Source organism: Brugia malayi (genome assembly GCF_000002995.4).
Source record: "Brugia malayi strain FR3 genome assembly, contig: Bm_v4_Chr4_scaffold_001, whole genome shotgun sequence".
Taxonomy (NCBI): Eukaryota; Metazoa; Nematoda; class Chromadorea; order Rhabditida; family Onchocercidae; genus Brugia; species Brugia malayi.
The window spans coordinates 11,287,906-11,311,675 of NW_025062478.1; the positions used below are offsets into that span (position 1 = coordinate 11,287,906).

At 29.6% G+C, this 23,770-nt stretch overlaps 5 protein-coding genes and 1 non-coding gene across 7 annotated transcripts; 4 read left to right on the top strand and 2 right to left on the bottom strand.

The window, feature by feature from the left end:
• Positions 1-38: 38 nt before the first annotated feature.
• Bm11300 lies at positions 39-3,773 on the bottom strand (the record flags this gene model as incomplete). Of its 2 annotated transcripts, none has more annotated exons than XM_043082440.1 (9): positions 39-248; positions 520-569; positions 946-1,051; positions 1,446-1,553; positions 1,859-1,941; positions 2,466-2,587; positions 2,948-3,120; positions 3,326-3,458; positions 3,652-3,773. In XM_043082440.1, 9 exons carry the CDS (start codon positions 3,771-3,773, stop codon positions 39-41), a joined length of 1,107 nt encoding a protein of 368 aa, XP_042938374.1. The 2 variants fall into 2 exon arrangements, with proteins under 2 accessions (XP_042938374.1, XP_042938373.1); XM_043082439.1 differs by having other exon boundaries at positions 481-569; positions 1,416-1,553.
• A 2,308-nt stretch (positions 3,774-6,081) lies between these two features.
• On the top strand, positions 6,082-10,061 carry Bm6613 (Protein C20orf54 homolog, putative; the record flags this gene model as incomplete). The annotated part of the gene is made up of 8 exons (XM_001896337.2): positions 6,082-6,234; positions 6,974-7,166; positions 7,493-7,630; positions 7,901-8,160; positions 8,507-8,656; positions 8,998-9,201; positions 9,495-9,617; positions 9,978-10,061. 8 exons carry the CDS (start codon positions 6,082-6,084, stop codon positions 10,059-10,061), a joined length of 1,305 nt encoding a protein of 434 aa, XP_001896372.2.
• A 1,187-nt stretch (positions 10,062-11,248) lies between these two features.
• Bm9070 (adenylate kinase isoenzyme 1, putative) lies at positions 11,249-15,353 on the top strand (the record flags this gene model as incomplete). Its single annotated transcript, XM_001896338.2, has 11 exons — positions 11,249-11,250; positions 11,637-11,790; positions 12,159-12,269; positions 12,455-12,586; positions 13,115-13,233; positions 13,435-13,574; positions 13,714-13,898; positions 14,200-14,319; positions 14,443-14,525; positions 14,662-14,770; positions 15,270-15,353. Coding segments are annotated over 11 exons (1,239 nt in total).
• Positions 15,354-17,416: 2,063 nt separating this feature from the next.
• On the top strand, positions 17,417-18,263 carry Bm9071 (ATP synthase e chain, mitochondrial, putative; the record flags this gene model as incomplete). The annotated part of the gene is made up of 3 exons (XM_001902602.2): positions 17,417-17,507; positions 17,737-17,894; positions 18,204-18,263. 3 exons carry the CDS (start codon positions 17,417-17,419, stop codon positions 18,261-18,263), a joined length of 309 nt encoding a protein of 102 aa, XP_001902637.1.
• Positions 18,264-18,712: 449 nt separating this feature from the next.
• Bm14568 lies at positions 18,713-18,794 on the top strand. Its single transcript has one exon. It is a non-coding gene; the product is annotated as a tRNA-Leu (tRNA).
• A 221-nt stretch (positions 18,795-19,015) lies between these two features.
• Bm9072 (acidic repetitive protein arp1, putative) lies at positions 19,016-21,379 on the bottom strand (the record flags this gene model as incomplete). The annotated part of the gene is made up of 6 exons (XM_043082441.1): positions 19,016-19,143; positions 19,511-19,619; positions 19,777-19,883; positions 20,027-20,191; positions 20,671-20,785; positions 21,122-21,379. 6 exons carry the CDS (start codon positions 21,377-21,379, stop codon positions 19,016-19,018), a joined length of 882 nt encoding a protein of 293 aa, XP_042938375.1.
• Positions 21,380-23,770: the final 2,391 nt, after the last annotated feature.

A 23,770-nucleotide genomic window follows, 5' to 3' on the forward strand; every position in this document is an offset into this window, starting at 1 on the left:
TATCGAAAATTTTTCAATAAGTATAGGATGGAATTTAATTAATGACTTTGCTGAGCGCAAAGATTGGCAATCGTGTAAAGGTCGCGTGTCTTGTTTTCTCTTAATACTTTAGAAATCAGCTGACGATCGAAGATTTGATCTAAGCGATTGATGATCTTAGCACATCTCGCATCATAGGTTATTGACGCTGACCGTATTACTGTAAGTTTTGTTGATGTCGATGACAATGGCACAGTATTTTTTGATATCTATAATTGTAGAAGATTACAATACGATCAATTGTAATTATAGTTTCTCATTATTTGAAAATAAATATTGATACTTTGTAACTGAAGTGAATGTTTGAAGGCAGTCATAAAAGTATAAAAGTAATCATTTGGACAATGTTAAATTTAAGCTTAAGGAATATATTCTTCGCGTCCAATGAATGTAACATCACGTCTATTCAAATATTTGCTATATTTCCAATTGCAGTCTTACTGTTCTTTCAAGTTGAATTTTAGTCGCGGAAATTCCTACCATTTCCGATTTTCGTTGTTTTCTTTTTTCTTCTTTTATTATTGTGGAACCTGCAATTACGAAGGAATTATATAACTTATGATGAAAAAATGTTTTTGTATTGGTAAATATGAGTAAATTATTATCCTTATAATTTGTTTTACTAGTATTATCAATCAAAGGCAGTGCAAAGGATTGCGTTAAATTCTTTCTCAGAGGATGATGCTAATTAAGGAATCGATGAAATGGTGATCATTCATCACAAGTTGAATAAGCTATGAAGGGGAAAGGAAAAAAGCATTTCCGAAATGGTCGTTAATTTAAGATTACGTCTTGATGGTTAAATCTTTTAAGCAAAAATGTTGTTGCCGAAATTACATTCCCAGAAAACAAACGAAAGAGAAAAGATTGATAAAACAGGTAAAATTTGATAGATTAGTATTTTACAGGAAGCTGGTGGTGATAGCCATCGTTTTATCAGTTCTTCAGGATGCATTAAGTTTAATTTGCCATCGGATGGACATTTCACACTAATAATACTGTCAATTGGTTCCTTCAATTATGAAACAAAAATATAATTGCTAATTTTTTAACTTTACAGCAGTATATTTAGCAGTTCATTAATAATAAGTTAGGTTAACGACAGAATATATATTTAATAATTCCAAATCTCTAAAACTCATTTTCCTGGATTGTTTCAATCTATAAAAGCTACTAATCGCTTTAGTCCCTGTTTATATTATCGTTTGTATAACAGAATATATCGTAGTAAAACATAACATTACATATATACTGGTAAAATATAACATTATATAATGACTTCAGCTAAAATGTGACCATCAAATAATTATATTTCAAATAAACATTAATTATTCAAATGTGGAATGAAACTTTTTATGAAATATGTCACATTTCACTTTTGTATTTGAAGTTTGAACTGGTATAACTTTTGGTATCAAACAATTCTTTGTAGCAATTTCATCAAATAATGCATCGATCGTGTAAATAATTTCATCCCGACGTTCCGTTGTCCAACGTTCTCTACGACTGATGACCTGAAATATGATAGCTCGACTAATCAGGTCATCACTAACACATACATATTAATCAATTGCCCCTTTCGTGAATCATTTTAAAATCGTCTACCAAAGACAACTTAAGTGATAATAAGATTTTCTACAAATACTCAGTTGTGCATTGATAATAGATAAGTTAACTGATAATTTACGAAGAATGATTATGGATAGCAGTATTTCTCACAAGCTATCGTGACACTTTTCATTAATATTATATTTCCTGAACGTGATTACACGTTTAGCGCAATGACTGCACATATTACAATAAATATGTCATCAGAAACCTTATCATAATCTTTATCATTCGGAAGACAATATAAACGTTGTTGTATGAGTTCGTCAGCTACCCAACAACCATTATCATCATCTTAATATCATGAAGATTAAACGCAATTAAAATGATAACGAGATTTTCAACAAATGCTCAAAGTTAGTGTGTCGTATTTCTTTAATTATAATACTTAAGTAATAAGAATTATTTTAATTATAATAAATAATAATAATAATGCAATTATTACTGCTATGCTATTGATGTGAAATTTTAGTTTTAAAACTCACTGAATCATTTGTAAATGTATGGATTCGAAAATTGACACATCAATTAGTATACTTTTGATTACTTAAAAAGATGCGAAAGAAAAGAAGTACAATGGATTTCCCAATGATTACTAATTTATTAAGTACCATTTTTTGAAATTAAATTGATTTAGTTAGTTTCAAAATAAAAATTTGACGTTTTTTTTTTTTTTCACTACTAAACACATCCTAAATATCCTTTTGTACTGATAATTAGAATTTTTGAGATAAAAATAAGAACTAAGGATGGAAAAAGTGAATGATATTAATTAATCTAAACAGAGGAAATTTTTTAGAATATTACGCTAAACATACGTATGACACAAAGTTCGGGTAGGAAACGAAAAAAACGGTCACGTCCGTAGTGTACGAAATCGTTGCTTAATGGACGAAAAATAACGTCAATTCGACGTTCGCTAATTATTCGACGTAAGTCTCTAAACAATAACAAAATTAAATTTTATTTTTGTCCGATGATTAAGTGAGCATATTTTCTGGGCTTGCACGGGTTATTAAAAAAAAAAAAAAAATCATATTTTCTGGGCTTGCACGGGTTATTAAAAAAAAAAAAAACAAAATTAAAATCGAATAAATTTAAAATGAATGTTTTTTTTTTTTATGCGAAATTTTTTTCTTCGACTGTTTTTTATTTTATAAAGTATGTATAAATATTTTATTGCACAAAATAATTTTAACTTGAATTTTCTAATTATTTTTATTTTATTTACTTCATATTATAAAAGAACCTGAAATAATAAATACTATATTTTCAAATAAAAAAATATCAAAGAAAAAACTTGTAAGAATATTCCTTCGCTATGTCACCAAACCGATCACCAGATAATACGCTACCACCGTAACGTTCCGCAAATTCTAAAACGTATAAATCATCGTAATTGATAAATGCCGGTCTACCGGCACGTGCGGTACGAGCTGGCGTAAATGTTAGCACATCCAAACCTTGCAATTTCTGTAAATAATTATTTCAGTTCTTAATTTTCCACTATTAATTACAATTCTTAAGTCTGCTTCTTTTTTTTACTATATTTTTTTGTATTTGCATTCAAAAAAGCAAAGTTGAACAGTTGAACAGCTTTAATAGTAAACATTTTGCGATGTTGTCATTTTGTCCTCTAAATAGAAAAAAAAAAAGACATTATTTTCTTATTACTAACCGGTAGAACTTGTGCATTAGTTGCATTAAAATTGCAACTATTGTTATAAATTATGGGTAGAAATACGACAACATCCAAATCTCGAATTAACAAAAATCGTACAATTGCGAGTAAACCAGCACAATTAACATTTCTGAAAAATTATTCATGAACGGAGTAAGCTGTATTAAAAAAAAATTAGAAATGCAATATTCATTTTCAAAGCGAAATTAATATTCATATTGTAATTTACAGGTAAAAATTATAATAATCAAATCAGCGCTCACAAAATATTGTTTTAGTTATTATTACTTAATTCATTGTTGTCCCTTTCCTACTAGACTTACTCACGATCTATTCCGCTTGAACTACGCGCAATATTACAACCATCGATAACAATGAGACGTGGTATAGCGGATTCTGACGGTCTTACGTAGATTTGTTCTCGTATTCGATCAAACGGATACATCACATCACTAGATGATATTTCAGAAATGTGCGCATCTTCCACAATTTTAAGTTAGAACTAATGTCTTCGTATCATTTCACTTTCTCTGTTAATCTTTTATAATTACAAATTGCCAATGTTAAATTAACTTGCAAAAATTATCTAATTATTATAATTCATAATTAATTGCCGCTTTCTCGTACTTCTTAATTTGCTAATCTTATGTTTCATACTTATGTTTCATACTAATTACTAATTACCATTAATATTTTAATATTATGTTTATATATTTTCTCTTTCATTTGCTGAAAAAAAAAAAAAAAAAAAAATGGAAATCTTTGTGGTAATGGAATTTTGTTGTCAATTTCAAGATTTTTGGAAACATGAAGGATTATTTTTACATATTATTTGCTGACAAAAATAACAAAATATCTGATCAGATATAGCATTTTTGTTGATGAAAATTGTGAGGACATTAAACATACGTCGGAATGTTTAATTTAAACACCTGATCAACAGCACGATAATTGATAGTAATGAATTGTATTTCAAATTAGAACACATTTTGAAGTAATCGAAAATCTGATGCAAATTTTTTGTTCAAATTTGTTTTGTAAAAAATTAAAGCAATAAATCATTCATAAAAATAGCCTGAAGAATTTATTCATTTACACTTTTTTCTATCTGAAAATAATATCATTTATCAGGCATTTATCAGGGTCAAATTAATTCCAATTAGCAACATTCTCGAGTAGAGTTTGATCAAGTGATGCTGGTATTTACATATTTATAAACAAACATGTGCTATGATAAACTTGAAATTAAGAATATCATGAAGATATAATTAAGACATAATGAGTAATCAGGAATAATAAGAAATCATTATAGCGATCATTGATATAATTTGGTTTACTAAATTTTCATCAAATATTAATTACTATATTTAAAAGAACTATTTCCTGATGTTAACATGTCAAATATTATGGCAAAATCATTTGTCGCATAATTTGAACTGACAACAGAACTCACTGTGTACAGTAGAATTTATAAACTGCAGCTAAAGCACCAATTTCTTTGTTTGTCATTTTGCTTTTGAGCAAATTTTAAATTTTGTGATCATCATTATTTATTACATAAGCTAATGCTCCCTCCTTATAAACAGTGTAAAATTTGAAAGGTTCACAAAATGTTTTGGGTAAATAATACCTAAATTGTTTAATAGCACAACTGAATATGAAAATTTTATCTGTGCTTACAACAAAATGGACATTAAATAGTTGAATTAAATGTATTTTTAAAACAAAAAATTTACTTTTTAAAAATTTCCGTTGCAGTAAATGTGATAAATTAGCATTAGGTAAGAATTTTTTATATTCACAGTATTGTTCATAACTAAATTTAAGGATTTCAAACTCAACTCTGCCATTTAATTCTCAACTTTGCAATTTAAGAACTTCAAATTCAATTCTGCCATTTAATTCTCAACTTTGCAATTTAAGGACTTCAAACTCAACTCTGCCATTTAATTCTCAACTTTGCAATTTAAGAACTTCAAATTCAACTTTGCCATTTAATTCTCAACTTTGCAATTTAAGAACTTCAAATTCAACTTTGCCATTTAATTCTCAACTTTGCAATTTAAGAACTTCAAATTCAACTTTGCTATTTCGAACAAACTCGTAAGCACCTGCCACTTCTATCTCTCATATCATTCTTTACCCTACCAAATCTACATTAACTATCTCTCTATCAACTCAGAAAATCCACCGAAGCACCCAAACACCAACACAACCTCACATCACATCACACCAACCCTTCGCTTCGCCTTTCTTTCTTCCTTCGTTGGTGAAATTTGTTCAATTTTAACTGAAAAGTAGTAAACAACCATTATGCAAATTATAGGCTCATTCTTGTTAATAACATTTTGTTTGTTTGAAGTGTTTATCGAGATTCTACGGGTTACTTTTTATTTCGCATTATCGTTTTGTTTATATGTTTATTGTGCTTATCTATTTAATACTGTTTAGTTGTTAATAGAGAACTCATTAATTGCTTCGCTTTGTTTATATGTTATGGCATCTTCATTTGAATAAGTATAGGATTAATTACTGTAATGTGCTTTGTGTTGCTAGTGAAAGGTGTTAGATAAGTTTAGAGTTGTAGTACCACTGGTGATAACTAGAATTTTTGTGCAATAAAATGCATAATGGTACCACAGTGGTGATGAAAGCTAAATTTAGCATTGTGATATTAATGGCAGTGCTATTGATGATGAGATGGTATTGTTTTGCAGTGAATGTAAATTGTCGTTTTCAGAAGAAAAGTTATAATGACGATCAAGTTATCAACTTACATTTGCATCGTATTATTCGGCTCTACGTCATGGCTGAGTACAAATTCTGTATGGTTAGAGCTGCCGTTACTTACCGAGAAACTACCAGAAGGGTGGAGTTTGCCGTCGTATCTGACTGTTGTCGTACAGGTAATCAAATACGTAGCCATTTATCAGGCATTCAAATTGTAAAGTATATTTTATATTATATTTTGCTGGTGCCGTATGATATCCGGCGTAGCCATTAAAATGTCCATTTTAGCGCTGTGAACCAGCTCGGATGTACGCTTGAGTCATCATTCATTCCTTATCCAAGTTTAATTCACTATCTGTATAATACAAGAGTTCACATTTACATGTTTCTATAATAGTAAAATGAATAGAGATTGCAGAGTGAAGATAGGTTGTGGCATTATTGATAGCAGGATTGATTATTCGGTCATTTCAATCTGTTTGATTTCTAAATATGGTTAAATAATGAAGTGGTTAAGTTAATTTAACATTGACAGTAACTATGCTTAGATCGGATAGTTACCGAAATTATGTATGTGATAGCTGTAAATAATACGTTATGTATATTTTTTTTTTGGATCATGCTAATTTAAGCAGACAAATGACTGTATCCGTGTGTGTCAAAAAGTTTCTGACATAAAGTAGCCTTTCTCTTTCTATTCATAAAATGCTTCTTTAACTACAAAACGACAACCTTTTTAGGGAACTTTTTAGTTAATTAAGTGTATAAGTATGGCAGCAGCAATGGGCAGGTTTTTTTTTTTTTTTAAATCCAGTCGACTAATGCTTAATAATATATCCAAACATCATACTAATAGAGTTAAATGTTAATGAAATTAAATATGTGCATCGCCTTTATTTTCTTCAAATGTTTCAGATTGCTTCTATTGGTCCATTGATTTACAGTATCATACGTAAATTATCAAAAGTATCTATTCCAATACCAGCTATGATCTTAACATTACTTATATTTTGCTGTTTGTGCACCGTGCTGATGGCACTGTTTTGGTCTCAAACCATCTTCTTGTTTGGGCAAGAACGATCTGTCGTACTAATGATCCTACTTTTTGGTACATATCTTTTTTGTTAGAGTTAAGTGTGCTGTTATGTAAAGATGATTTAAATGAATTGAGATTAGTATACTGATTATTATTCTGCGATATATTATAGCCATATAACTACATGGAAAACACGCTGATCCAGAACAGAACTTCAGCTACATAATGCATTCATTGCCTATGAAGGACATAATCTAATCCTAGCAAGTAACATAGATCATAATTTCCATTAAAGTTCCTTGAAAACATATGTGTTAAGTATCTGGTATGAATTGTATCATTTTGGAGAATATCTGGGATAGCATGAAATAGCTGATGTTGATTGTATCGCTTTTCAGGTATGGCATTAGTTAATGCAACATCAAATGTACTTTTCATGCCATATATGGCTACGTTTCATGATTCTTACTTAACGGCATATTTTGTTGGCATGGGCTTAAGTGCTTTATTTCCGAGTATTGTTTCGATTTTGCAAGGTTCCTTTTTTCTACTTATTTTTGCTTATTAATAAAAAAGTGCAGATTATCCGAATTAAATTTGGTAGTCTATCGGTTAATATTACTATTCCTAAGTTTCATTCGGTAAATTTCCGTCTGGTTTTAGTCGTATTAAGAATAAAATGATATCCAGTAGACTAATCCTTCTTTTAAAAAAAAATTCTTTATTCTAGCTTTTTTACAGAAAGCATACATAGACGACAGTAATTAATATTTTATTCGCAGTTCTATTTATCTCTTATCTTTTAGGCAGTGGTAATAATTGCGTTGTTGTAAATGGAACGTCGATACAAACCAGTGGTATTTTACAATTTGGCGTTAAAGAATTTAATTTCATAATGCTTAGTTGGATGCTTCTTGCTACCGTTGCATTTGTTTGCTTAATTTTTCTTAAAAATGCTAAAATTGCCGGAAAAAAAGAACCTTCAACGGACCAGTCACCTAAGAAATTATCTCCGTCAGTTGATGAACCTGGCTCACCTAGCAGTAGAGAATTTAACCCTTTGAATGTTAGCTTGCTTTTTTGTTTATTTTTTGTATTGTTGAGATAGTTTTTGTAACACTATTACATCTGGCAATAGCAGTAAAAATGAACTTTCAGAAAGAAAAATTCCTATGTCTAGCCATTAATCTTAACTTGTTAACCAATCCACGGGTCCCAACTTGTTGTTTATTGAGTAGTTTTTTAGAAATACATCCCATTGCTTCTGACACTAATTATCACTGCCACTCTCATGCCACCGTGAAATGATCAAGTTGGATTCGGAATTCCATTTGGGTATAAAGAGTATATTTAGCAATGATAGCCCATAGAGTTATGCAGTCAATCATGTTTTCTCTTATATTTTTTTCCAGCAGTGTGCGGAAACGTATGGCGCTGAAAATAGATCACGTACTAATAACTTACGATTCATGTTATTATTATTTTTGATAGCATCCATAAGCGCTCAAATGAATGGAATCGTCCCGAGTGTTCAAAGTTACGCATCATTGCCTTTCTCTCAGGTTCTGTTTTGTGAAACTTTCGAATTCGATAATTTTCAAACTGAATTGTTTTTTATATTCCTTCTTCATTTATAGAACTGGATATCTTTATTCTGTTAAACTTCATTAGTCTCTGAACTGAATACCAGTACCATCATGGTTAATTTATTGCTCTGACGCTTACATGCTTGTATCATCATAGCAATTTGCCAGGTGTGTCCGTCTGTTTGCTAGATTTACCATAGATCTGTTTCCTCATATTTTTCAATCCTGACAATACTTACACGGTTTTGCATATATCGATGCTTTATTCACTATCGATTTTGTTTATTCTTTATTCTAGCTTTTTTTTTTTTTTGCAGAAAACATACCATCTTGGTTTAACATTATCGAATATCGTTTCACCAATTGTTTGCTTTTTACCCCTTTTTGTGAAAATTAATGGTTTACCTGTGTTGGTGTCATTAACGATGGTATCAACAGTGCTAACCGGATTGATTATCGCTTTTGCAGCTATGAGTCCGACACCCATCTTGCAATTTTCTGCATGGGGATCTGTTCTCATTGTATGTTAATTTTTATGATTAAACCTGGATTTTCCCTCATTTCATTTTGAGGGATTTATCTTTTTATATCTCAGTGAACCGTCAAAATTTAGAAATTTAACTTTTAAACAATTTTTTTACATACATATCAGTATTATTTGTTGTTATTTCTTATCAATTTGCCTTACATTTTATTACGTTTTGATGAGTAGATTAAAAAACTGGAAAAATTTTTTTGTGATTTAACATCGTTGAGATAAGCAAATAAATACTGAAAAAAGGTTTAAATAAATTTTTATTTATTTTAATTTTAGATAATTGTGGTGGTTTGCTCTGTAGCATTGAATTCATTCCTTCGAACAGTTCTAGCAACTGTATTGGGTAATGACACAAATGATAGGGAAATGAGGCTTTTCTGGGGTGGATTATTTATACAGGTTGGTATTTTTTGAGATTTTAGACTCCAAAAGTTTAATTTTGCAGAAAATTCAGCTTTTTGACAAGTTTTCTGAAATTTAAACGGTTAATGATATGCTTTCCTAAGTTTCTTTGTTGCAAGAATAAGTATCTTTTTTAGACTTCGAATCCATTGTCGGTTCTTTTTAACTTTTCAACTTCAAATCTATTGTCGTGACGTTGAATATTTGAATATTTAAGCTAGTGGCAAGGATATGAAAAACATACAGAAATTGAATAGAGTAAAATTTGAAAGATGAGAAGAGATGAGAGAACATTTTATCTTATATTGCAGTGTACTTCATTTATTTGACTTTTGTTCTCTTAAATTTTTTTTCCAGGTTGGATCTCTTCTGGGTTCAATTGCAATGTTTCCATTAATCAATATCCTTCACTTGTTTATTCCTGCACCACCATGTCAATAGTACATGTATTTACCTGTTAGATTTTTTATTTCCATCCATTTTTTGAAAACTTTATATCAGCAATTGTCAAACTATTGTTTTGGAAACCGAATCAGTTCCTTGCAAAGTTATACAATTTTCATTCCCTATTCATCATGTTTGATTAATGAAAGCGATTGCAAAACGTAGTGTTTGAAATATAAAGAAGTTTTTGTGAATATCGTTAGCCTACTCAGATGGCTATGTTAGCTTAATGGATAAAAAGATTATTCCTAACAGGAATGATCATAGAATCAAACATTGATTTAGTATACTATTTCTAAGTTAATAAATCATTCTTAAATGTTTATGTCCTTATATTTCACTTAGTATTAATTGATCTTTCATGTTGTTCTTTCCAAAATTTTCTCTCTGTCTTTTTTGTTGTTTCTTTCCAGAACTAACTTTTCTTGCACTTGAAGAGAATGTGAAACTTAGGTCTCCGTCATATATAAATAATCGTTGTCACATTCAACTGTTCCATAATTCAAAGTAACCTGTGTAAGGCGAAACTCACTGCAGTCATTGAAAGTAATTTCAAAAAGGTCTCACTGAAATGAATTCCAGAAAAAGTTATGTTAATAAGTTTGCTGTTATTTTGCTAACTGTTTATTTTACACTTTTTTTTGCTTGATTGTTATTTGTTTTAGTATTCATTTTGTTATGTTTTCTTTCAAATACTTCATTTACCAATACTTCATTGTAAATCTCGATTAATCCTTCAAAGTTACATTGGTAGTTTCTCATTGCTATATTTGAAACTAAAGCCGGTCGCTATTAAGATGACAAAAGTTTCCAAATTCAAAAGAGAGATGAAAGTTCTGATTATGCGAGTTCATATGTCTATGATTAATATTTTAGTTATTTATATCTGTAATCAAAATGTATTTTGTTTCGGATGCACGGCAAATAGTCATCTTAGTCAGGTGGGAATATTTAAGATATTTGCAGTAAAATCTGTAAATAAAAATAGCGAAACATTCCTTCATTTCTATTGCATTACTTTTGTGATTAAAAAAAAAAAAAAAAAAAAAAACGGGAAAAGTAGATGCTTTAATCAGTAATTTCTTAAAAATTATCATATGATAAGGTTAAAAGTAATAGTATTGTCGGAAGATTATAAAAGAATTTTATTCCTGCAAAATGTGTCATTTCCAAATTATTTGACAATGTGAGTTGTGCTGTTTCTTTAAAGATGAAAAAGGGGAGCGAATTGTAAAATACTTTTATTGTAAGACTGTTTTGTTAGAAAAAAAGAGAAACACATCTTTTTATGTATTTTCTTAGCTTGTAAAATTTTAAACTTTTAAAATATTTTTTTATGGGTTTTTTCGTACATATATGTGTGTGTACATGGTGTAAAGTAAAGTTTAATTAATTGTATAGCAGTGTTACTTCTGAAATTAGTAAATATTTTTGGATAAGTTAATTAATTGACTTATAAGGAACGAATTTCAATACTATTTTACATAATAAAGCATTCGTTGACTTAGAAAGATAAATTATTTTTGTCTGTCCTTCATTCCATCCATCCATCCGATTGTTGTATTTGTTAAGGCTGTTGAATGGATCAAAAGTTAAGAAAGATACTACAGTAAATACATTGAACGATGTTCAATCAATCTTCTCGCAAACATTGCATAATTTACCGCCACAAACAGAAAAGTGTGTTAATGTATTAGAAAGGAATATTGGTATCACTCGAGAAAATGTTAATCTTTTCTGAAATTTGCTAATGCAACGAGATTCATTCTCGTCTTTCTGTTTCAACCACTTATTAATTAGCCAACGAAGCTAATGCTAACATGAACTGAAGAATTATATACCAATATAATATTATAAATTCATTTAATAGTATATTTCCATCAATAGAATCATAATAAAACTGTACTGAATATATAAGCTTCAGGTGATGATTAGAATAAATGTAAACAAAAGAAATGACAAGAGAAAGTTTTGTTTCATTCCTTAATCATTTCATACTAAGTAAATGAGTTAGTTGTCAAAGTAAAAACTTATTTGAGACATTCTTGTTCACAATTATAATAGTTTGCTTATGGAATTTTGGTTTTCTAATAGTTTGCTTATGGAATAATAGTACTGACGGCACTGTATTTGATGTTTGGATCAGAAGGTCATTTCGTTTGCGACCTTATTTGCTTTATTTATCCAGCCTACAAAAGTCTTCGTGTATGTTTCCTACAAACTGATCCAAATGTTTTGAATTTTTTGAGCGAAAAAGAAAAGTTTTTCATAAATTAATGGATTATTTTTTTTTTTTTTTTATCGAGACAAATACTTCGAGACTTGTTGATTTCGTTATTTTCGGTTTTCTCATATAAGAAAGTGTTTTTGAAATTTAATGCAATTTTTAGAAAATAGATGAACAATCAACAAAACATGCCTTAAAATGGCTATTGTATTGGACAATATTTGGCACATTTACACTGATTGATCAATTTGCTGATGCTATCAATCGAATTATACCAATTTACTGGCTTGTTAAGGTATTTTCAGACTTAAATCTGAAATTTAATTGAATTGGAAATAAGGTTTACTTAATAGAATAAGAAAGAAAAAGTCGAAATTGCAGAAAATAATCGTTATTTTGGTATAATTTTAAGCCTTTTTATTTCAAATAATTTTTAATTAGAAATTATTTTTTTTTTTTTTTTGGATCCATGCTATCTCTTTTTTTATGTAATTTTTCTGACTTTACCTAATCATAAGGTAGCCAATTTCGAGACCCTTTGATAGTAGAAAACATTCATCAACATTAATTTTTTTTTTTTCCTTTTCCAGTTTTTTTTTTAAATAATTTAATAAAAGAATTTGAAAATATGTATTCAAGTTGATAATTGGAATATTTCTGGAGCATTAAGTTGCAAATTTTATTTAATGAATGCAAATGTATTTTACTTTATTTCAATTAAAGTAATCGTTATGTTGTCATTTGAAAAAATTTATTCATATTGTAATAGAATTTAATTATAAAATGTACGTTTTCGAATGTATTTGAATATATTTAACTGTAGTGTACATTCTGTGTGTATTTGTTTCTACCTCAAACTGATGGAGCAAATCGTTTCCGCGATACTATTTTAGCACCAATTTTTCTATTAATACATTATAAACCTCGAGAAATTGTCTCACTGTAAGTTGCATTTTATTTTATTTTATTTTTTATTTTTTTTGAATATTCCTCTTGCAATTTATTTAAATTTTCAAGTATTACTGACATATTTCTTCATTCTCGACGTTTCCCTTAAAATTTTAGTTGTAAAATAGAAGTTAGAGAGATGAATATAGAGAAACTTTTTTTTTTTTTTTTTCCTTTCAATGTTTTATGTTTTAGATTTGAATTACAAATAAATCGATCAAATGTGGGAATACCCACCAAGGCAGTAGATTCGTCAACATCACCCATTCAGGCCAGTATTGCGAAGAAAGTAGATGTCGTCCGGAAAGCGCAAATTCCAATAATCTTCGTCATTGGTATATAATGAAAAAGTCTTATCAAAATTTCAAAAAAAACTTTTTATAGCAATTTTTATTTCATTTCTAAGAATAATATAATATTCAGTAAGTGAAATGCAAAGCTTAACAAAACTTTGTTCAGATTATCCCAATTAAGATTATCTTTCTCATGAAATAGGCGCACCTGGTGCCGGAAAAGGAACGCAATGTGCTAAAATGGTTGAAAAATACGGTTTAACGCATCTCAGTACCGGTGATCTTTTACGGAACGAAGTGGAATCGTGTGGTGCAAGAGCCGATTCATTGAAAAAAATGATGCAAAATGGGGAACTTGTTCCAGCGGTAATTAATTATTATGATTTATAACATGTTTTTTAGATATACAAGATATCATCTCTTTTTTTTTATATCTCTCTCTATCTGTTTGTCTCTCTTTCTATGAAAGATTGGGATAAGAATGTGAATTAAAAGTAATAAATAACTCATAATAAGAGTAATAAAAGAAGAGATAATAGCAATATTGAAAAATATGAATTTAATACCAACATGGGATCTTTTATTGATATAACTTTACTTCAATGCAAAAATACTTCTTAATTTTCATTTCTAATGGATATTAAATCATTTAAATATTAACTTTTAGAGAATTGTGCTAGATTTACTGAAGGAAGCCATGTCACGAGCAACGATAAATGGCAGTCGAGGTTTTTTAATTGATGGTTATCCACGTGAAATTATTCAGGGAGAACAATTCGAACATGAAGTCAGCTAATTTTTATATTCAGCAAATTAGTATTTGATTATTTCAATATTCAGGAAAAAAAAAGTAAATGAAAGCTGTGAATTTAGATTTTTTGAAGAACTCAACATGCTGCTTAATTTATAGGTTCAATCACCTGATCTTGTCATCTATTTCAAAGCTGATAAGAAAGTACTCTATGAACGCTGTATGAATCGACAAAAAATAAGGTTCCATTATAATAGCCAAATTTGCGATGTTTATAAGTTTAATTATCATCATCATATAAGAAATAAAATATTTAGTGAATTATTGGTGGAACTTTTCGGATTCTTTATTAGGATATCTCAAATTAAAATTTTATAGTGGCCGATTTGATGACAGCTCTGAAACAATCCAAAAACGATTGAAAACATATGAAATTGCTAGTACCCCGGTAGTTGATTACTATAACCAAAAAGGAAAGCTTCTACAGGTGAAATATCAATTTCATGAGTGCTAATTGAAAATACAAGGAATAAAACTGAAATAAAGGACTCATTAAATATTATATAGATTTTAATAGGAAATATTTTAACATTAAATGATTTCCCGGCTGATTTCTTCACTAATTTACTTCCTGCAATTAATTTATTTCAGTTTTTTTTTTTTTTTTTTTTTTAAAGCTGAAACCATTCCACTAGAATTTTTGTTAAGATAATATTATTGTGAGTAGAAATTCAAAATTTAATCACACCGTAAACGTAAGTAATTAAATATGAAATAAAAAAAGAAAGATAAATGTTCTAAAAACTTTCGAACTTATGCTTCTGTACATTGTAGACATTCTTGAAACTTTTTGAAGCTATATAGTACCGTGAAACTTCATAACTTTATCAATTACTGATAAAAAAAGAAGAGTTGATATAATTATGCAATACCATAAAAGATTATTTTGTTTGAAATTCGGAATATAAAACTGTAATAAATTGCAGATAACATCAGAAGGAACAGTGCAAGATGTATTCGCGATTGTTGAAACTCATTTGGACAAAGTAATATCTAAATTTCGCAGCTAATAAACAAATGTTCTGATGACAATGAGATTTTAATAATGGAGTAGTTACTTTATGATCGTTTCTTAATTGTCATACATAGCACTGTCCAGAGAAAATAATTATTTTGTCATGATAAATCGTTGAATAACAATTGATGAAGAATGAGAAAGGAAAAAATGCTGCGAATCTCTAAGTAATGTCCACTAAGATAACTGGTCATTGGTTATTATACTCCTGTTGATATCACCGTAGACTTTCTAACTTGTTATGTGAAATCATTTTATATATGAAATGACAAAATGAATTTAAATTTGAGTAAGAATTTGTAAATTGAGTCTAAATATTATGAATCCTTTGAGGACCACTTCGAGTCGTCTCAGCTTTAGTGTCACTCATCCCCGTATCTTTATGCATGTTTAGTCCTCCACCCTCCCATAGTTACCCGTTCTCCAGGCAACAGCTGCCCAAGCGAAAACTCACTTTGGAGTCAGAAATAGTTGGTAGGTAGCTCGTACCTGAAATAATACCTGGAAAGCGATTGGAATTACTAGCTAGTTGGCTGCAGCACAATTAGCAGCGACAGGAAATGATATTATTGAGGACAGGTAATTTGGCCTAATTAACAATAATTAATTAACTCTTCTCCCTTCTTGCGCTTTATCTTCTTTTTTCCCTTTCTTTTCCCTTTTTTCTCTTTTGTTTTTTTAGTTTCCTTCTGTCTTTCTTGTTTCTCTTAACCTTTAACCTTTCATTTTTTCGTCCTCCAACATTTCTTCTTGTGGTGTGTTGTTGACAGTTGCTTAATGTTTAATGTCTGCGAATGAACGCTTACTATTATTGTCATCAATTTGGGTAGTTTTAAATTTCTCCCTTACCCTTCATGGGTAAATATTTACCTATAATTCTTAATAAGCAGCCCAGCTACAACTTATATCCCATTTCAGCGGTCATACACTTTGAATTCCTATTTGTCTTCGCTTCTTTACTGTACCTTCTTTGCTTTCTACTTCTTACATCACATTTCACATCTTTTTAGTCATTTGACCTTTAACCTCTTCCACTTTTCTCCTTCCCTGAATACCTAAGTAAGTAAGTAGTAGGAAAGCACTGAATAAGTAATGATGAAAGAGAGATCTGCAAGGGAAAAAACCTCTTATTTCCAAACAACTATTTAAATCTCGAAAGTACGGAACGCCAATTTTCATAACAGGCCATTCCGGTGGTATGTCACTCGGTATATTACGAGTGTCGAACGTACGTCATGTCTTCCTCATTAGTCAAGTGTTTCTCACGTACGATCACGTGCTGTTAGTGTTTGTTCTTTGTATTTGGTAAAGTTCTTGGTGGGAAAGTGGTTCATGACGTATACTTTATGCTAGGATGTTAAAGCGAATGTCTTTCTTTTACGTTTGAAAATATATCAGTTAGAGACCGAAAGTAATGAAACAATTGTAATGATGCTATAGTAAGTAAAGATTGCATTAACAATGGTCGAGAATTCTTGCAGTTTGTATTTCTTAAACAGTAGCTAGCATGTTAGCATGTTTTACAACGGAAAAAATAGCAAATCCGATATATGATTAAGAATTACTTCGATTTTTTTGCCGAAATAAATAAATTTTCCAAGATAATGAGAAAAAATAGTGCTAAATCCTTTCAGCTTAAAAGATTTTTTTCTTTATTTTTCTTTAAGATCGGTCAGGAAATAACATAGTGTAACATATACAGTTAAGTATAGAGATGATACTAACCAAAATATAAATAAAATAATGCGGTGCACTTTATTTATTATATCCTATTTTCTCACCAGACGAAATATGATGCCAAGATCTTGTGTGAAATTATTTAGCTACTGAAAAGAACTGGAAAATAAACTAGTTACTGTTACTGTTCGGATGTTTGAAATATTTTTCTCTGCATACCGTGACATTATCTATAGTGTCGTAACTTTATTGAGTTCAGTTGGACAGTACTGTTTTTAATTGTAATGGCTAAAGTTATTTCAGCTTTGCAGGTTTTCGTGAAGTATTTATGATTCTTTTTTTATTTTAATGATTACATCGTTTCATTTAAGCTGGGAAAAAATGAGTTCTCAGCCGGATCCGACCAAAATTATATTACCGTCGCCAATTCGTGTATCACCTCTGTTGCGGTTTATGCGTTATTCCTTCCTTGGTAATTTTACAAATTCACAAGAAATTAGTATTTTTGTTTATGCTTTTATAATTTTAGATTTTGAAATTAATTATATGGACAGAAAATGAGTTACGGTATTGTCGTCTAAATCAACGGATAAACATTGTCTGGTAGTTTTAATTAGAAAGTCTTTAAGGAGCTATTGTCTCGTTGCTCAGCTAGCAAACTCAAGTAAAGTGTGAGTTAACTAATTCCAAGATAATTTAAGGATTAGGTGTTGTTTGGGGATATTTTCGCTATCAAATGATTTGCGAGAAACATGCAATTGTGCGACAAAAAGAACATGAGAAGAAGCTTGAAGAGGCAGAGAAAGAACGAATTCTTCGTAAACAACAGGGAGATAAGAGCCTCTACGACATTTATTTGGTAGGCTGCTAAGATTGTTACGATTTCTTATGTAGTCCTGTTTTAGTTATATAAGATGCAGAAATATCTTCTACATGAAGGGGAAAGAGGGATTCTTATTAAAAATTGTAGATTTGATTTCTAAATCCACGCGCTGATAAATTTCTTCTATTTGCTAGTGTGATGGGAATAGCTTTCATAAAATTTGAAATCATCTACAAACACGTAAACATGTATTTCTGAGAAGTCGAAAAATATTTTGTAGTTTTTGCATTATTGTAGTTTTATATTACTTTTTTGCAGGTAAACTGCACATATTTCTATTTTTAGAACATCCTGGAAACCGATCTTGATGAAGGTGGATCGCTTTTTGGTAGCGTTCGAGAATAACGAAAAGGAAATCGTCTACGCAATTTCTATGCAGTTTGTTAGAAGGAAAATATATAGTGCTAGGTATGATAATATAAAGCTCTCAGTTGATCTGACATTTCTATTTTGTGTTACTAATGTAATATATAAATAAACTTTATGATATTAGTACATAAAAGTAAGCTGCGTACTTCCAAAAGAATATCACTTTATGATATATATGGGTTCGAAACAGTTTAACAAATCACCAGTGTATGAGTATCACAGGAGTTTAATAACTCTGTGAGCTTAATGAGATTCTTGGTGTGACGTCTAGCATAGAAAGTATGATGCAGAAATGTGTTATTGCAACATAAAGTGTTTATTTGGTACTGTCACTATTTCAAATAACAAAATTGCCTGAATAGTCGGAGACATCTAAAAAGGTAAGAGGTCATAAATTCTGACGGATTTGATTCAATGCGTTGGGAGGCGAGATGGCCGAGTGGTCTAAGGCGCTGGTTTTAGGCACCAGTCTCTTCGGAGGCGTGGGTTCGAATCCCACTCTCGTCATCAGGTATGCTAGACGTTTGAGACCTTTTCTTGTGGGATTAATAGATAGCAACAACGAACAATTTTATCTTTCGCGGCTGTCTAAGAAATAAGAAGAAAGGTTTACATGTGATGAGAAACACATAACTTTTACTTCTACCAACAGTGTAACCTAAAGGGCGAATCGATCGATCTGGTGAACCTCAGTAGCGATATGTTTATTTGAAGGAAATGTTCCAAACCTAACCATTCTTGTAGTGTTTCGGCATCTTAAACTGGTAGATGTCGTCGCAGTCATAAATTACCGATGCATGGAAAGCGTAATTTACCAGTATTAATAGATATTCCGAGAGTGCGAAGAAATCATATGCTGCAATAGATTAGCAAGTGACTAGATTAACAGATAAGGTATCATATCAACTATCAAAACTTATTACTATCATGTAGGATGCACACGTTACTTATCAGCACTGTACACCAACTATTACTATGTGGTCAATTTCGAAGTGGTAAGTTTGCGAAGGTCGCTGAGCAAATGTGGTGAGGAGATCGAAAGCAACTACGGTGAACGGATTTGATACAGTTGTGCTCTCAGGTGACAAAGACTTATAATCAGGTAATTATAAGGTACAGTCACAGCAGTAATAGGCTTGTACTCCTGACAAAGACTTCTGTAATCCTAATTGAGAATATGAGAAACTAGGCTCATTAGCTTAAAACAATAGATTCGAGTATACCGAAATTATAGCACAAAATCCAATACATCGCAAAGAATAGGAATGTGACTGGTAGCAAAGCAATATAAACTAGCGTTAAGTAAAATTTTAAATTGAAACTCCAATGTCCCTGAAACACAACAAATAGTTTAAGTGAAATATTATGTAAAATTACGTATGTGGCCTCCATAACTTTAATAATTTTGATCATTTCAGAAATTAAAAAAGAAAAAAAAAGGCAGAAGAATAACGGAATTATGCTTATGTGCCAGTGAAAATAATCTTACATTAAAATGTTCCACGTAATGTTTACTCCTCCGATACGTCGTTGTAATAACCGTGAAATGTATTGCGCTGGAGAAAGCAAATATCATGAAGAAGTGAACATGCCAATCTGTCAAGTATATTTGTCATTGAAAAACGAAACATACAAATTATTCATTTCATCTCACATTTTAATGCTCCTTTTGTGCATAAGATTTTGTGAAAAGAATTGTTTGTCAAAAATGAGAAAAACAAATTTTTTAAAATATTTACTAAAATGTGTGCCATGCAATTGATGCGTTTCTTCACGTTCGCCAATTACCGTTAACAGCAAAACCATCAGAATCTCAACCAAACCTGACAGAATGATAATCCGTGATAGCACTTCGTGCAGTTTCCGGTTACACAATTCATTTGATGGAATTCGACAAATTCTATCTGGAAAACTAATACCAAATGTACGATTAAATTTCTTCTGTAAAGTATCATAGAGGAGATATAGTGTTAGGTAAGTCAGTGTTAGACAAAAAATTTATAAATCGGATTTCTGATTTATGAAATTTTTAACAATCAGAAGATTGGCTTTCTATTTCAAAATACTTCATCATTAAGCTTTCGAACAAAAATCTGATCGGAAACAACTCCGGAACCAAATCAACATGAGTTGAGACCTGATTTGCTGGTAATGAAAAAGTGATTGCACATATGTCATATTATTCTTGTATTTTTGAATATGTATTATATATTCGCGATATCGGCTACCAAACAAATGTGTTTAATAACTTATATGGAAGGTTACTAAATTATATTAAATTATATTTATATTTGTGAATAATGTAATAATTGTATTAAATTATATTTATATTTGTGAATAATTGCGCATTTGAGAAGTAAAAGATGGAGAAATTACAACTTACAATTTGTTAAAACTAGAAGAAATCGCAGTGGAAGATGAAGGAGAACTGCAGCATTCCAAATGATTCGTTCCTTTGGTAAATTGATAATTCGCGAAAATGATGGTATATTAACGAGCTATCAAAGAATGAAAAATGAGGTGAATTACCATCAATGATTCGAAAAATAAGTGAAATAATTATTGTAATTCATCAAAAACAAATAACAAAAATGAAATTGTTACTACTAAATGAGAAAAAAATATAAATTTATGTGAGCAGTATGAATTAAGCTTTAGTTTTAGACTTTTTTAGACTAAGTGAAAGGAAAAAAATTGCAAAATTTATAAATGTTTTTGAATCTATCATTTCCACTTTTCATATTTTTACTTCAAAAATTATTTTAAGAGTAACACTAAAAGAATATCAAAAAAAAAAAAAGATTAAAGGAATGAAATAATTAAAATAAGCTTACCCCACATGACCAATCATAAGCTAAAATCTGTTGATAATCCAATGAAAATCCAAGTAAAAAATCAATTATAAGGGCTAAAATAGGTGCACCAACGGTTACAAGGACATAATTTTGAAATGAAATTTGAAGTAATATTATAAAATCCTTCTTGTTATCATCTTTTTGAGTATATGGAACGTTGCTTTCCTTATTAAATTTCATTTCATCGGTTTCTTTCATCCATCCATTCACTTTGTCATTCGTCGTAAAATGCACCATTACTTTTCTCTATGCAATAACAAATATTTATGGATAAAAGAAGCATGTCAAAACTTGAAATGAATTCATCTCGTTTTCTTATCAGTAATATCTGTTCTTATCAGTTACTCATTGATTGACATTTGGTCTCTCATAATGATAACCGGAAAGCAAATGGTGCCTAATTCAGTACGTCTGTTGCAGGCTGATCAAATCTTGATTTCTGATAACATTCGAAAGCTAAACTGAACCAAAAACCAAAAAAGAAAAAATTTGTTGCTGTTTCTCTTCCAGCCATTACTTCCTTTCCTACAGTCTGTTGAAGTTGGTAACAGGATGTGGTCTTCCGGATATCATCTTCCGACATTTGCAAACAATTTCAGGAAATTATTTACAAAAGAATTAGTATCTTTTTCAGATTGATATTTGATAAAAAAAATACATTTGTTTAATCATATCCCAAAATTTCGCAAAAAATCTTTATTTTCATCCCAGCTGTATTAGTTGCTTCTGAATTTGTATTACGATTTTCAGTATATTATTTGAAACTATCAAATTGAACAATTACAAATTAAAATTTCATTTTAAATTTAAAAGGATTTAACACAGTGATACATTAGAACAAAGTGTAAAGGAAATAAATCGATATCAGCAGTCTAACGCTGATAACTTACAACCATTTGCTGATACCGCACTTCACTACTGATAAGTATTGATAATTCCGTTTCCTGTATAGCAGCAAAGAATTTAATCGATTCTGTGCAGGAAAGTAAAAAGCGAAGCAATTGCAAGGTATTAGATAATGAAAATTGAAGAGAATTGGAAGATGAAAGAGAAATGAAAATTTGATGGTTTTCGACCAGGTGAAACCAGACAGAAACCAGTAGAATTGAGCATTACCTTCTTACTTCTTTCCTTTTCGGCGGCGTTGACAAAGAAAAAGAGGTCAAAGGACATCAACTGAATTGCATCCTGAAAGTTTGCCTTTATAAAAAGAGCATAAATAAGATGATTGATTCAAATTTATCACATAGCAGTGCCTTGTGATTATGCAAAATTCATACTTAAAGATGGGCTATGACAATTCGAAGGATTTTTGTTTTTATTTTTTTGGAAAACCTAAAGGGAAAGTTTATTTTGATCACAATAAACACATGGAGAATAGCAGAAAATATACTAATTTTGGTCTTTTATATTAAAATTTAATTTATTACTTTACAAAAATTTCAGTTTTTAGTTGATGGAAAAAAATAGAGTTGAGTAGGTTATTAAGAAGTATTTTCCAAAAAAATAAATTTGCAACTAATTTTGCAATAAAAATTAAAATTAAAATTTTTAGATGAAAATATGAGTGGAAATCTGCAGTGGCAATGCTTGTGTTTACCTTTTAAAAGTTGTTGAAATTTGACAATTTCCATATGATACTTACTTTTTTTGTGAAAAAAAGAAAAAAATAATTTGCATTTCATTCATTCATTTTTTACGTGTTATGACGTGATAGCACACTTAAAAACTCAAAATCCCAAATTTAATTGAATTATTGAAATTATTTGCATCACTTAATTTTGTGCAACAATTTCAATTTTTTAAATGTTGGAGCTTTTAATGTGATATTTGAAGTTTTTTTTTTTTTTTTTTTTGTTTAACTTGACATATATTCATGTAATCCTTTTCAAATCCTTTTCACACGACTCATAGCATTTCAGAAATATTCCAATCTTCATTTTTTTTGAAATTTTAACTTCAAAAATTTTCTTATAATTTTCTATCTAATTCCAATTCAAAACCATTTCAGCCATAAACTATTCTATATTCCGAGAACCGAAAATTGCTCGTTAAGAAATTTTTTTTTCTCGTTTTTCTTCTACCATTGTTGATTTAATTTTATAATTTTGTTATGTGGGAAAAACTTGTAATAATTAATAAAAAAAAAAATGTAGTAGTTAATAATAATAACGGTTAATAATTAACAATTAATAATAATAATAATGATAATAATGATAATATAATAATAATAATAATCCGCAAGTATCGTGTGGAAATAAAATTTTGAAAGCCACTATGAGCCTAAAAGTGGGTGCAATGAAATTGTTTAGTAATTTGATTTAAAAAAAATTTTTTACGGAATTTTGTAAATTATCACAATCTCATTCTTTCGTTCTGCTAAAAAGTGGCGGCAGAATGGCAAATGTAAATGATTTAGAAAAAAAAGTTGAAATTAAATTTGGGAGAAATTTGAAAAATTAATAAATTATTCGAATAAAAAAGGTCTTTATAATGAACAATTTTTTAAAGATTTTATTAGTAACAATTTTAGCAACAATTTTATTAATCAGAAAGATACAATTGTTTATGGCAGTTTCAATCATTTTTTTAAAATATTCTTATCAAAATTGACTGATTAAAATATAT